General features: G+C 35.6%; 1 protein-coding gene across 1 annotated transcript in view; it reads right to left on the bottom strand.

Annotated features, from left to right (window-relative positions):
- Positions 1-4,746: 4,746 nt before the first annotated feature.
- The window catches only part of LOC6050504 (protein sidekick-2), a 195,081-nt gene continuing 183,796 nt past the window's right edge, over positions 4,747-16,031 (bottom strand). The window contains 5 exon segments of the mRNA XM_038266625.1: positions 4,747-5,783; positions 15,154-15,296; positions 15,368-15,528; positions 15,531-15,761; positions 15,820-16,026. Coding sequence (XP_038122553.1) covers positions 5,561-5,783; positions 15,154-15,296; positions 15,368-15,528; positions 15,531-15,761; positions 15,820-16,026 — 965 coding nt within the window. The 3' untranslated portion in view covers positions 4,747-5,560.

The following is a 16,031-nucleotide window of genomic DNA, read 5'->3' as shown; positions in this document are numbered from 1 at the left end:
CACTGAAACAAAAATAGACGCCAAATCTATGAGATTTTTTGATTTTTAAGTCTAAAACTTAAATTTGAAGGTGATGTCACGATTTTTTTCGTTCAAAATTTTTGAGAAAATAGCCTAAAATGTTACTAACAGACTGACGAAAAATGCAGGATGGTATGTCTCTCCTTAAAAAACACAAAAATCATTTACTAAAACTGTTTTTTTTTTTAAATGTGGTCTAAACGTCAAAATTTTTAAAAACCGGTAGTTGGAATCGATTCTCCAGACAATTTTACATAAAAGTCTCCGTATTGACCATTGTCCTATATCCAATCCTTGTGAAGATACAGCGGTTTTAAAAATAAAAACGTTTTAAAACCGGGATTTTTGGTGGTTTTTGACAATTTTTATATGACAGACTTGGTTTTTCAGTCTCGTAAATATTTTTAACGGAAAGCTCGTCCAATTTCACATAAGTTTGCCTTTGACAGCATTTTAATTGGATGTAAGGGCTTACAGATATAAGCTTAATTACATTGCTTATAACTGAAAGTAGAATATTTTTTTCAGTGTGGTAGAAACCAGGATAGTAAATTTGATTACGTAATTATAAAAACGATTTAAATCAAAAAGCTGTCAAAGGCAAACTTATGAGAATTTTTAAAATTGCAAAATACTAAAATATTTAAATACATTACGCCCTTCTCAAATGTTATTTTCGAGTACTATTGGCTCCATATACACAAAAATGACTTATATAGGCCTAGGATAACATGTCTACAAAGTTTCATTGAAATCGGAGAGGGTCGGGTACAAAAGTACCAGAAAAAATCCTGATTTGAGCTGGAAATGCTCTATCAAAATCTTAGTCGAAACTTAAAAAAAGAAATCCGACAGATTTTTTAACTTTTTTCTTGGGTTTTAACGAGCATTTCCTTGGCTTGTTACACTTGCCCCACTTTCCCCTACGAGAAAGGCTCGTATGTTTGGCAGGTTTGTCGAACATCTCACAAATTTGTTCAAATAAAAAGCATATGCTGTATGATCGACGATGCAAATTAGCATCAGTACAAACATTGACTCATTTTAAACATTTCCGCATTATGAATTTTCAAGAAAAAAATCGATTTAAATGGTTAAAAAAGCATTTCAAAACAGATTTTTTTTCCCTCTAATTCCATGCTATCAGTTCTATCTCAGGCGCTCGCTGGTCCTTACCTTGGCAGGTGAGCAATTCTCTACAAAACCGGCCGATTTCGACCATTTTTATTTTTTGTATTTTTTGATTTGGCTCAAACTTTGTGGGGGCCTTCCCTATGACCAAAGAAGCCATTTTGCATCATTAGTTTGTCCATATAAATTTCCATACAAATTTGGCAGCTGTTCATACAAAAATGGTACGAAAACGAAAAAACGAAACTATTGGCACTACGCCCCCCGGGGCATGGCCTTCCTCTAACGTGGGATTTCTGCTCCAGCGCCTCTGACGAGACAGGAGAAACCGGGACCGACATTTTACTTCACCATCCGATAGAAGCTCAGTGGATAAGACGGGAATCGAACCCGCGTCTCATAGCATCATCGGGATCGGCAGCCGAAGCCGCTACCCCTGCGCCACGAGACCCACAAAAATGGTACGTAAATATTCGAAAATCTGTAACTTTTGAAGGAATTTTTTGATCAATTTGGTGTCTTCGGCAAAGTTGTAGGTATTGTTAAGGACTATTTAGAAAAAAATAGGTACACGGAAAAAAAAATTTCCCGATTTTTTATTAACTTTTTTCACAAAACTCAAATTCCCAAAATACGTATTTTTGATTTTCGAGATTTTTTGATATGTTTTAGGGGACAAAAAACCGCAACTTTTGAGCTATAGAGAAACATGGTCAAAAAATTTGCCGCCGAGTTATGTTTTTTTGAAAAACTGGTGATTTTTGGAAAAAATCGAAATTTCATACATAAAATTTTTTTGACCTAATTTTTTTATGCAAAATTGAATTTGCAATCGAAAATTACTTTACAGATTTTTTGATAAAGGGCCCCGTTTTCAAGATATAGCCACCGAAAGTTTGATTTCAGCGAAATATTGACCATGAGTGACCATCTCTAAAAATATTTTTTTTGAAAAGTTCAGAAAATTTGCTATAAAATTGTCTAAGAGACATCGAAGATTGGACCTCTGGTTGTTGAAATACAGCGGCTTAAAGAAAAAGAAACACGAAAATTGAAGTTTTCTAAGTCTCACCCAAACAGCCCACGATTTTCTAATGACGATATCTCAGCAAATAATGGTTCAATTTTCAATGTTAATACATGAAACATTCGTGAAATTTTCCGATCTTTTCGAAAAAAAATATTATGAAATTTTTTAAATCATGACTAGCATTTAAAATGGGCGTAATATTCAATGTTTGGCCCTTTTAAAATGTTAGTCTTGATTTTAAAATTTTCAAAATATTTTTTTCGAAGAGATCGGAAAATTTCACGATTGTTTCATGTATTAACATTGAAAATCGGACCATTAATTGCTGAGATATCGTCATTAGAAAATGGTGGGCTGTTTGGGTGAGACTTAGAAAACTTCAATTTTCGTGTTTCGTTTTTTTTAAGCCGCTGTATCTCAGCAACCAAAGGTCCAATCTTCAATTTCTCTTAGACAATTTTATAGCAAATTTTTTGAACTTTTCAAAAAATATATTTTTAGAAATGGTCACTCATGGTCACTATTTTTAAAAATTGAAAAACTGCAAATATTTCGCTAAAATCAAACTTTCGGTGGCTATATCTAGAAAACGGAGCCCTTTATCAAAAAATATGTAAAGTACTTTTCAATTGCAAATTCAATTTTGCATTAATAAATAATGTCAAACTTGTTTTTGCATGAAACTTCGATTTTTTCCAAAAATCACTATTTTTTCAAAAATTTATAACTCGGCGGCAGATTTTTTGACCATGTTTCTCTATGGCTCAAAAGTTGCGGATTTTTGTCCCCTCAAACATATCAAAAAATCTCGAAAATCAAAAAATACGTATTTTGGGAAATTGAGTTTTAGTAAAAAAAAAAATTGATAAAAAAATCCTCAATTTTTTTTTTCCGTGTACCTATTTTTTCTCAAAAGTCCTCAACAATACCTACAACTTTGCTGAAGACACCAAATTGATAAAAAAAATTCACTCAAAAGTTACAGCTGTTTGAATATTTACATACCATTTTTGTATGGACAGCTGCCAAAATTGTATGGAGACTTGTATGGGTGAACCAATGACACAAAATAGCATATTTGGGTATAGGTAAGGCCCCCACAAAGTTTGAGTCAAATCAAAAAATACAAATAAAATCCATTTCCGGTTTTGGTAGAGAATTGCTCTGATGGGAATGACTTCAGCAGAATAAAATTACATCAGTTGATCAATAAGATTGCCGAGATAAACTTGTTTAAAGTTCTGCATAGCATTTTTGATTTTGACTATTGATATCCCAGCAGAATTTGACTTGCATGTAAGTTGGAAAAACTTGAATGAGAACAAACTGAAAATTAAATTTTAAAGTGGCTATAAATAGGGCAAGGTGGGGCAAGACGACCATATGGGGCAAGAAGAACAATCGTTCGTACGTCCGTAATTTTTACAATTTTGGTTATGTCCAGTATGAAATAAAATAAGGCTTAGGGTTTGTTTTAAGGGGTTCTTGCAACCCTGCCAGTATTTTTTACGCTTTGATTTTTTAGATTTTTTTAACGATGGATATCAAAAATCCATGAATGTAAGCTTGTTGTGTACATGTTTGTGAATATTTAGAGAAAGTTTGATGCAATTTGGATAGTTTTTAGGAAAACTGAGTGGTCCAATAACAACGTAGTTTTGAAAAATAGAGTATTTTGCTTTTGTAACGCAAGTTTCCCGTTATGAACCTAACAATATGGATATCAAAATTCATGATTTTGAAGCACCAACTCAAAACTGGTCTTTGGCAATGCTTTGGTGGCCACTGGCCAACCCGGAACCGGTTCCGGAGAATTCCGGGGAACCTGCAGAGTGGTCAATACTTTATCAAACAAAAACCAGCCAAACAGGATTCAAATTACAGCGCATCCAAAATCATTTTCATTTATGATCACCAGAACCGATATCGGACCGACCTGGCCAATTTGGCACCGGTTCCAAGTACCCCAGCGGATCTCGGAATATGGCCAACCACGCAGTTATTCCAGAATTATTTTTGTTCAAGTAATATGGGTGTCAAAGTTCACAATTTTTAACAAGAAGATCATTTATATTGTCCAACATCATTTTTGGACCGAACCTGGCCATATTACTCGAACAAAAATAATTCTAGAATAACTGCGTGGTTGGCCATATTCCGAGTTCCGCTGGGGTACTTGGAACCGGTTGTTGGAGATCAAAGGATAATAAATATTATAAATGTTTTATATAATGTTTCCGAGCCTATTTGCAGAAAAATTGTACATGAGTCATTCAAAAATTCCGTCACTTAGGTTTGTGGCAACTCGAAAAATGTAGGTATTTTATAAAACTTGTTGAGTAAATCAAAATAGACCGATGTTCACAATGGGAAAAAATTCTAAAACTATCAAAAAAATAATCACGTGGGGGGCATCCAGTCCCCTTTATGATAAACTGATTTATGTGAGGGTTTATTTTAATACAACGCAACGAATTTTTTATCGCACACCCTTATGTAGGCCAAATTACAAAGTATATATTTTGGACAGCATGGACATTTCGGATCAATCAGCAAGTCAGCAATTTTTTCGCTGGTTTAAAATTTATTTCCACCTTAATTTGCATAATTTACTTAGTACTTTTTCGAACATCCCGAAAATATGTATAAAAATATCACACATCTTCCCCTCATTGTTTTCGTCATTTTTATTTCTCTATGGGAGTCAGTTTTTTTATCTTTACTCATAATTTGCCCTTTTTGGGCAATTAATTACATTTCTTTTAAAAATAAGAATCAAAAGTATTGGCATTAAACCGATCATAGTTTTCTCCTTTTTTCTTCACGATTCATCTAGATTTGTTTTTTAAAACACTTGTCACCACAACAAGCCTGCTCGAAGCAATTCCTTCTACCCGCGCCCACGTTCTCACGATTCAGACCGCTTTTTTGTACTCACACTCATTCGTCGCTTGCTTCGTTCACCCGCTTAAAAAAAATCATCATCCAGTCAACCAACTCTCTATGGAAACACGACGCCCAAAGCTAATCCTAGCAAGCCTTGGCGCGGCAAACACACGGCACGTGGCTTCTCGCTGTCCCCATTCTCCGCGCCCACTTTGCATTCTAGAGTTAATTAATTGTTCTACCTGTACAAGATTTGAGCCAAAACGGACCGGTTTCGTTCCCTCAGGCCACCGGATTGATGACCAGTTCCAGCGGAAGCTCACCGGCAGCACCGCCGCCGCCGCCGTAGGGAGATGAGTGGCGACACTCGATCCGGGTTGGCCACCGGTGGACCTGCTGCTCGTCCTCCTCCTCCTCCTCCTCCTCCTCAAAGACAGTGTCCCCTCCGGTGGCGGCGCTGGTCCGGTGACCACCCGGCAGCACGCCCCTTTATCAGTCCCCGTCGATGGCCATGTGGCGATGGTTGCCGTTTTGCATCAGCTTCGTCACCGGCACCGTCGTCTGGATGACGCCGTTCGTGTCCGGCTTCCAGTCGATCTGGGTCTGCTGGGCCTGCTGTTGTTGCTGCAGTTGTTGCTGCTGGGCGAGCTTCTGGTCGTGGTGGTGACCGTTGATGGCGTCCGGCTCGTGGGTGTAGCTCGTGTTGAAGCATTTTCTGGGTGGGAAAGGAGAACGGAGGGAAATTTTGTTAGAATAATTAATTTGGGAAACAAGCTGATGAAGCTCGCAATCAAAATTCATAAATGAGCAAAGTTTTTGACTGCCGTGGCTGACTAAATTAGACTTATATAGTTGGGCAAAATAGTGCAGCGGTTCAACTTCAGGACAGCAGGTCACAAATTTGAAAAGATAAATAGTTCCTCAGAGCAATTCTCCAAAATTATGGCCATCGATTATCAAGGGAATGATAGAACAAGGAGAATCACAAATCAGCATAACAAACGCGATCAAAAATTAAAATGGACAAATGAGCAATTCTCTACCAAAACCGGAAATGGATTTTATTTGTATTTTTTGATTTGGCTCAAACTTTGTGGGGGCCTTCCCTATGACCAAATATGTTATTTTGTGTCATTGGATCACCCATACAAGTCTCCATACAATTTTGGCAGCTGTCCATACAAAAATGGTATGTAAATATTCAAACAGCTGTGACTTTTGAGTGAATTTTCTGATCAATTTGGTGTCTTCAGCAAAGTTGTAGGTATTGTTGAGGACTTTTGAGAAAAAAAAATAGGTAAACGGAAAATTTTTTTGCAGATTTTTTTGTCAACTTTTTTTTCACTAAAACTCAAGTTCAAAAAATACGTATTTTTTGATTTTCGAGATTTTTTTATATGTTTTAGGGGACAAAAATCCGCAACTTTTGAGCCATAGAGAAACATGGTCCAAAAATCTGCCGCCGAGTTATGAATTTTTGAAAAAACAGTGATTTTTAGAAAAAATCGAAGTTTTATGCAAAAACAAGTTTGACATTACTTTTTAATGCAATAATGGGCGTAGGGGAGTGTGGGGTAATTTGGACACCCTAAGGAAATTGCTCTGTTACGGGCTGTATGGATATTTTAAAGGAATGTGGATGACACCAGAGGATAATAGAGACCATATTTGATGGAAAAATGTCATTCATTTCGATAAATTTTGATGAAAACCCCATTTTTATCGCAAAAGTTAAAAGGTGTCCAAATTACCCCCACATTCTTGTGTGGGAGTAATATGAACACCCCTATGGGGTAATTTGGACATGCCTTGTGGGGTAATTTGGACATGCTTTGTGGGGTAATATGGACATACCTTGTGGGGTAATATGAACACCTTTTATGGGGTAATTTGGACACATGTTGAAGAATAAGTTTAACATTTGATTTTTTGAGCATGTTTTTTATCCTTCAACCTGGTTTTGTAATTGCTTTATATTTTGAAGTGTTTCTCACAATATTTCATCAAAGGTTTAAATAATGAGTTTGTGATAGAACTATAATTCAATAGGAAGATAACAAATAGTTCAGTGTAGTATACATAATTTAATCATTAATACTGAAATGATTTAAACATTGATTCTGGACCAGGCACACTATACTTGTTTTTAGTGATTAAGGTATCGTTTATGTTTACACAAATCAATCTTTATATAGAATTTATTAGCCTGAAAATATCATATTTTCTTTTAATTTTACATTCTTTAGCCCTTCAAATTTAAATATTATTGTAAACCAGCATAGAAATTAGAAATGTCAAAGAAATTAATTAAAATCAATCAACATTAGAGTCTTGTTGAACGCCAAATGTAGAGTTATCAGATTTTCATCAATTCGAATATTGGAATAAAATTATCTAAATTAAAAAATAGGGGTTTTGTGAAAGTTCTCATTGCTCACATTCATTTTTGATTGTTTTGACTTATTAAATCCCTCTAAATTTACCTAAATGATTTAGGCTAAATCCCTTTAAAAACTCATCCAACCATGAAAGTTACTTTTTTGTTGCCTGACAGGTAGACTTTCAGGTATGTCCAAATTACCCCACAAGCCATGTCCAAATTACCCCCATAGCATATTCTATCATAAATTGCGATTTTTGATGATAAAAATGGATAAAATGCACAATTTTTATACGTACGTATCTCAGGCATCGTCCAAGCATCCCCCTTAAACAAAAAATGTCCACTTTTTTGCCATATAACTCCTGCAAAACCTTATTTCCTAACCATCAAATATTAGAATTTAAGGCAGTGCCAACCGGCCTTTGGAAACTTTTACATATCATACTAAAACTACTTAACCTATTCCAACTTTTTTGGTTTGTCCATACTTCTAGGCCATTACTAGTACTAGCCTTATCACTTAAATTGCCGTTTTCACTTTATATCCGAAGAAAACGTGATTTTTAAAGGGGTGTCCAAATTAACCCCACTGTCCATATTACCCCAAACTCCCCTAATATTCAATATTTGGCCCTTTTAAAATGTTAGTCTTGATTTAAAAATTTTCAAAATATTTTTTTCGATAAGATCGGAAAATTTCACGAATGTTTCATATATTAACATTGCAAATCAGACCATTAATTGCTGAGATATCGTCATTAGAAAATGGTGTGTTGTTTTGGTGAGATTTAGAAAACTTCAATTTTCGTGTTTCTTTTTCTTAAAGCGGCTCTATCTCAGCAACCCGAGGTCCAATCTTCAATGTCTCTTAGACAATTTTATAGCAAATTTTCTGAACTTTTCAAAACAAAAAATTAAGAAATGGTCACTCATGGTCACTATTTTTAAAAATTAAAAAACTGGAAAAATTTCGCTAAAATCAAACTTTCGTTGGCTATATCTTGAAAACGGAGCCCTTTATCAAAAAATCTGTAGAGTACTTTTCGATTGCAAATTCAATTTTGCATTAAAAAGTAATGTCAAACTTGTTTTTGCATGAAACTTCAATTTTTTTTCCAAAAATCACTATTTTTCAAAAAATCATAACCCGGCGGCAGATTTTTTGACCATGTTTATCTATGGCTCAAAAGTTGCGGATTTTTGTCCCCTAAAACATATCAAAAAATCTCGAAAATCAAAAATATGTATTTTGGGAAATTGAGTTTTAGTAAAAAAAATGTTGATAAAAAAATCTGCAAAAATTTTTTCCGTGTACCTATTTTTTCTCAAAAGTCCTCAACAATACCTACAACTTTGCCGAAGACACCAAATTGATCAGAAAATTCACTCAAAAGTTACAGCTGTTTGAATATTTACATACCATTTTGTATGGACAGCAGCCAAAATTGTATGGAGACTTGTATGAGTGAACCAATGACGCAAAATAGCTTATTTGGTCATAGGAAGGCCCCACAAAGTTTGAGTTAAAAAAATACAAAAATAAAAATGGTCGAAATCGGCCGATTTCGTAGAGAGTTGCTCAAATAAATCTCTTTGCCGGGACCGGTGGTGTGGGGGTAAGCGTGGTTGTCTCTCACCCAGTCCGCCTGGGTTCGATCCCAGAAGGTTCGGTGGCATTTTTCGAGATTAGATTTCTAACCTAGAGATTAGGCCGTTAGCTCAATCCAGGTGTAGGAGTCGTCTCACTGAGTCTCGGTGGAGTCGCTGGTAGGCAGTTGGACTCACAATTCAAAGGTCGTCAGTTCGAATCCTGGGGTAGATGGAAGCTTAGGTGTAAAAAAAGGTTTGCAATTGCCTCAACAATCAAGACTTCGGACACCTTGTTTCGAAATTTATTTAATTGATATTTCATGACCAGCCTAAAGGGCCAGTGCCAGTGGTGGGTCTCGTGGCGTAGGGGTAGCGGCTTCGGCTGCCGATCCCGATGATGCTTTGAGACGCGGGTTCGATTCCCGCCTTATCCACTGAGCTTCTATCGGATGGTGAAGTAAAACGTCGGTCCCGGTTTCTCCTGTCTCGTCAGAGGCGCTGGAGCAGAAATCCCACGTTAGAGGAAGGCCATGCCCCGGGGGGCGTAGTGCCAATAGTTTCGTTTTTCCTAAAGGGCCAGTCATCGAACTATTTTTAAAAGCCGTAGCAGGCCGGAGTTTGAGCAGGTCTATTGTAGAGAGTAGCATCATAGACCAACACAGAGTTAACACTGCCTCATGATTTTTTGTTTAACATCGCCGGTAAATCGCACGCCTGATTTCGACCATTTTTATTTTTTGTATTTTTTGATTAAGCCAAACTTTGTCGGGGCCATTGGTTCACCCATACAAGTCTCCATACAATTTTGGCAGCTGTCCATACAAAAACAAACTTAATCCACCTATGTGGTTGATGCCTTCCTCACTTTTTACCAACAATGGGAAATATGAGTGGTACACAGATATAACTTAAGTTGTCATAACTCGAGACAGGATTGCCAGATCTTCAATTATGTGGACTCGTTGGAAAGGTCTCTTGATTATCTAACCAACGATGGGTCGGATGATGGATCCGGACATCGTTTACATCAGGGGTGCTCAATGTTTTTGGAGGCCGGGCAAAATTTGAAGCTCAAATGAGCTTGCGGGCCAAATCTACAAAATAAGATTTTTGTAAAAAATTAATTACGATATTTTAATTAAAAAGACCAGCAAAAACAACTATTAGCTGATTTTTTTTAATTCCTGTTATTTTTCAACATTTCTGTTAATTAAAAATAATTGTTGTTGTTGATTTCATTGTTTTAGTATTTGAAAAAATTTATTTGTTTTCAATAAAATTATGATTTTTTTTATATTTCGAAAATGATGTCATTCAATAACGGCGTAATTTATTTTTAAATTAAGTGTGACTGTAAAAAATCGTTGAAAGTCAGAGTTTTAACATTTCAACGAAATAATATGTTAGAAAATGTGTTAAAGACCCGTAAAGTTGAAATGCAACAATTATTTTAAAAAATGAAGGATTAGACCATAAATAATATTATAGCGAAAAAACATTTATTCATCGGAAAATTACTGAAATTCAAATAATTCTTGAATAAACCAGAACATGTTCAAAATGATTCTAAACGCAGAGGAATGCATTTTTAATTGATTTCAGCTGATTGCACATCAATTTCCATTGATATTTAGAAATTTTATGATTAAAATTTTTGACCATGATTTTTTTAAGAATGGGAGGAGGGGAGGATTGTCGAGAAAAGCTTTGTAAAATACTTGCAACAGTCTTATTCCTCCGATTTTAATATTTAGTCTGCCATAATCCTGAAAGCCAAAATATCCAAAAATGTTTGATGAAATTTTTGACGATAATTACTAGTTTTACTCTCATTGAAATTCGTGATTAGGACACAGTTTCACGAGTGAGGATCAAAACATTAATAAATCATTAGTTTTTTATAAAAAAAAGATTAGCATAAAATAGTTTAAAATAAACCATTATTTTGAAAAAGTCTAAAATCGCTTCACAAGTGATCAATGGGCCATTTTACATGATTATTCAAAACGGGTCGGCGGGCCACTAAAAATCACCTCGCTGGCCACGTTTGGCCCGCGGGCCATACTTTGGTCACCCCTGGTTTACATGCATATAATTGAGATCCGGATATTTATGAAAACACATTTTTATACATAACTTTTGAACTACTTATCGAAACTTCAAACAATTCGATAGCGATATATGGGACCCTAAACCAAGTCGAATGCAACTGGTTCGATCAAAATCGGTTCAGCCAGTGCTGAGAAAACTTGGCAAGATTTTTGAACACATACATACATACACACACACATACACACACACACACACACAGACATTTGTTCAGTTTTCGATTCTGAGTCGATATGTATATATGAAGGTGGGTCTTCAAGCTTTTAATAAAAAGTTCATTTTTAGAGCAGGATTATAGCCTTACCTCAGTGAGGAAGGCAAAATGGTAGGGTACGTTATCCATTAGTGGACCCCTTTCCTATAGTGGACCCTCTGAAGGGTTTTTGATGAAAAATTCAATAAAATCACAATTTCAAGCATGTTGTTGTGTACAAATCATTTATTTGGCCTGTTCAGCATCATTCAAAACAATGTTGACTAACATTGAATTGTCCTTTTCACCAAAATTAATGTTTTAAGTTCGACATCTGAAATCTGCCAAGGCCACTAACATTTTCACAACAAAACTGCATTTATATTTTATGATTGAATTAGCTATCCAATCATTTTTTGACTGATTATTTAACTTCAGCAAGTCGAAATAATGTAATTTTAAGTAACTTTACTAAAATAAAACGAAGAACTGTTCAATTTCGAGCAAAAATTCGGGGGTCCAATATAAGACAACGAAAATACAAACTTTTTCAATAGTGGACCCCTGTTAATTTAACCTTCAAAAATGAAGAAAACTGTGTATTTAAGCAAAAGTGTCTCTTAATCATACAATAAATGCTTATTGTAAACAACCTGATTGCAAACTTTTTTCAATTATGAGTATAAATATAGTTGTTTTCATGTTAAAAGTATCAAAAATGCTGAAGCCGTAAGAATTTATTATTAATCAAAACTATACTTTATTGTACTCAACTGAAACATCAAAATTGAAGTTTGAAATGATATTTTATAATGATAAATCAATAACAAAACATATGTGGAAAGTAAGCACGCCTGATTTTATCAGTAACTGTAAACAAATCTATTGTTTTATTGCGGTCAACTATTTGTAATTGTATATGTAATTAATATGAAAAAAATTGCAACAAAATTACTTTTTTAATCATTTTTATGTTTACAGTAGTTTTTGAAACATTTTCTCTGATCCTTTACGGAAATAAATGTGTTTAAATGTCTGTTAGGTTTTTTGTTGTTTTAAGCTAAAATTGTTAACAAAACATATTTGTTTATCAGGAAAAGTGAGCAGTATTCATCATTTATTAATTATATCTATCATAAGACCTACACCATGCATCAAAACATCAAATATCGTTGAAATTTGGTATAAAAATAACAGTGTTCCTATAGTGGACCCGGGTCCACTATCGGATTATGGACCCGGGTCCACTATAGGAAAAGGGGGTCAATAACAGGCAAAAAACACTTTATTTTCAAATGGCTATTTTTCTGCTAAAAAACAAACAACTGATGAAACAAATAGTCAAAATAGTTCAAAAGACTTCAGATTTCATTGTTTTGTACAAAGGGTTATGAAAAAGTGCTTAAAATATTGAAAAATTGTGAAAAATGCGCTTCGGCTCTACTAGGGGGTCCACTAATGGTTAAAATACCCTATGTAAATATTCAAACAGCTGTAACTTTCGAATGAATTTTCTGATCATGGTCCAATCTTCAATGTTTCTTAGTAAATTTTACCGCAAATTTTCAGAGCTATTAAAAAAAATATTTTCAGTAATGGTCGCTCATGGTCATTTTTTAAAAATCTCAAAACTGCAAATATTTCGCTAAAATCAAACATTCGGTGGCAATATCTTAAAAATGGAGCCCTTTATTAAAAAATCAGTAAAGAACTTTTCGATTGAAAATTCAATTTAACATAAAATAATTACGTCAAATTTTGTTTTATATGAAATTTAATTTTTTTCAAAACTCACTATTTTTTCAAAAAATCATAACTCGGCGGCAGATTTTTTGACTATATTTCTCTATGGCTCTAAAGTTGCGGATATTTTTCGCCTTAAGCATTTCAAAAAATCTAGAAAATCAAAAAATACGTATTTTGGAAAATTGAGTTTTTAAGGAAAATGGGTAATAAAAAATCGGTATTTTTTTCCCATGCCTATTTTTTCTCAATAGTTCTCAACAAAACCTACAACTTTGCCGAAGACACCAAATCGATCAGAAAATTCTGTCAAACTTTGAATATTTACGTACTATTTTGTATAGACAGCTGCCACAATTTATGGAGACTTGTATGGGTGAACCAATGACACAAAATAGCTTCTTTGGTCATAGGGAAGGCACCCACAAAGTTGAAGCCAAATCGAAAAATACAAATAAAATCCATTTCCGGTTTTGGTAGAGAATTTTTCAGCTATTCATTGTAATCATTGTTACATGAATTTTTATTTACAAAAATACGTATTTTTCCTGTAATTTGAAAATGCAATTTTTTACTCTAAAAAACTTCAAAATATTGCCTATTGCAAAATGGGTATCAATTAATCGTGTTTCCGTCATACATTTCGAGTGTCGTACATTTTTTTTTTGAAAATACTGAAAATTTCCACCAAACTACGTATTTTCGAAAAAAAAAATTCCTAAAATTTCAGTTTTTTGCAATATGGGTATCAAATGATCGGGACTCTTTCATTAATTTTGGAATGTAATAACATTTTTTTAAATACTCAAAATTTTCATGAAACTACGTATTTTCGAAAAAATACTCAAAATTTAATCGATCATTTGATACACACATTGTAAAAAACTGATTTTTTGAGCATTTTTTTCGAGAACATGTAGTTTGGTGAAAAATTTAAGCATTTTCAAAAAAAACAAAATTCAGTTTTTTTAACAATGTGGTTTTCAAACTATTGGGATTTTTCATACATTTTGAAAGTTGTAATCTTTTAAAATGTTTGCTAAAATTTCTATCGTTTGATGCCATATTGTAAAAAACTGAAGTTTGGAGTGTCCTTTTTTCAAAAATATGTATTTTCGTAAAAATTTTTTAGTTTTTTTTTTCAAAACAATATACTATGACGTGTGTTGTATGTATCAGCATCAACATCACGCATTGTTGTATTACATTCGAATTGTTTAAAAAATCCGATCATTTGATACCAATATTTTGAAAAAAATAAATTTTGAGTATTTTCTGAAATATACGTAGTTTTGTGAAAATTGTCAGTATTTTCAAAAAAATGTGTGCGCCGAATACCCATATTTGCACAAAGAATTTTAGAGCGCCCGCCGCGGGATTCGAACGAACGATCAGGATTTTTTTCATACATTTCGAAAGTTATCGAAATGTATGAAAAAAATCCTGATCGTTCGATTACCAAAATGTAAAAAAAATACGTAGTTTTGTGAAAATGTTTAGTACTTTCAAAAAAATTTTACATTCGAATCGAATGAAAAATTTCCCGCCCGTGTGGATCAATCGGACCGCGCACTGGACTCACAATCCAGAGGTCGCCGGTTCGAATCCCGCGGCGGGCGCTCTAAAATTCTTTGTGAAAATATGGGTATTCGGCGCCGTCGCTCCGTGCCATACGTTCACACACTTAGGAGCCCAGGACGGCGAAGTCCTTGTAGATAAAAGGAAGACACTAGTGGTTGGTACTAGCAATGGTGGCCGACAGCTATAAAGTCAACTTCGTTTCGTTGATACCCATATTGCAATAACAATACTTTTGAGTATTTTTTCGAGAAACATTGCATTTTCAAAATACAGAAAAAATAAGTATTTTTGTGAAAATTTTTATGAGTGGAATCGATAGCTGATATCATCCCCTTGCTTAACTGAGGTAGCTGAACGAATCAAAACCGGGACATGACTGTACCAGCAAATTTTATGGAGCCAAGAAATAAAATGACATTTCTTCGGACTGTTTTCTGGGCTACTTCGTGGTAGAATTGTCACAACAATTACATAAATGGTACTCACTTCCACAGCACGATCGCCAGAATGACCAGCAGCAGACCAAAGCAGCAGATGACCGCTCCGGCCAGCACGATCAGGTCGTAGTCGGCGTAGTGATGGTACAGCGACGGTGGCTGGTGCTGATCGCAGTTGGCCAGCAGTGTAATCTGTAAAATGGAAAAGCAAAAGAATTCGACTGTCATTCGATTTTCTTTCGGCCTTCTCGGATCGGACCCACCTTCCTAACGTCCGAAAACGGCCCCAGGATGACCTTGTGCGGGTTCACCACGCTGATGGACGCGGCCCGCACCTTCAGCTCGTAACTCGAGCCCATGCTCAGGTTCTGCAGCACGACCGAGGTCTCCACGATGGACGCGTTCGCCGAGATTCGGATCTCCGCGAGCGCGTGTAGTCCATGTTGCGGTAGTTGACGATGTAGTGGTTGACCGAGTTGTAGTAGTAGGCCGGAATTCGCCACGCCAGGTACAGGGCGTCCTCGGAGTAGCACGTCAGGTTGACGAACTTGGGCGCACTCGGGCCACCAATGTCCGTTCGGATGACGGCCTCGGACGCATCACCGTCGTAGCGGAGCGTGAACGCCGCCACGATTAGCCGGTAGTCGGTGAAGGGTTCTGGGGGATATTATTTTCATTAGGAATTATGAGTTCAAACAAATTAAGCGAAACATACTCAAGCTGGACAGCGTGTAGTAGTAGATCGAGTTCTGGATGGCATCGCTCTTCAGTATTGGCAGGTGGAGCAGCGTCTGGTTCTGGTACACGTAGTACACCCGGTAGCCGTGGATTACACCGTTCTTCCGTTCCGGCTCCTGCCAGCTGATCCGGATCGTCGTCGAGGTCACCTCCAGGATGCTCAAGTTGCGGGGCCGGCTCGGGACTGTA

Source organism: Culex quinquefasciatus, chromosome 1, assembly GCF_015732765.1.
Source record: "Culex quinquefasciatus strain JHB chromosome 1, VPISU_Cqui_1.0_pri_paternal, whole genome shotgun sequence".
NCBI lineage: Eukaryota > Metazoa > Arthropoda > Insecta > Diptera > Culicidae > Culex > Culex quinquefasciatus.
The sequence above is the reverse complement of the archived record's forward strand: the minus strand, read 5'-3'. Positions and strand labels throughout refer to the sequence as shown.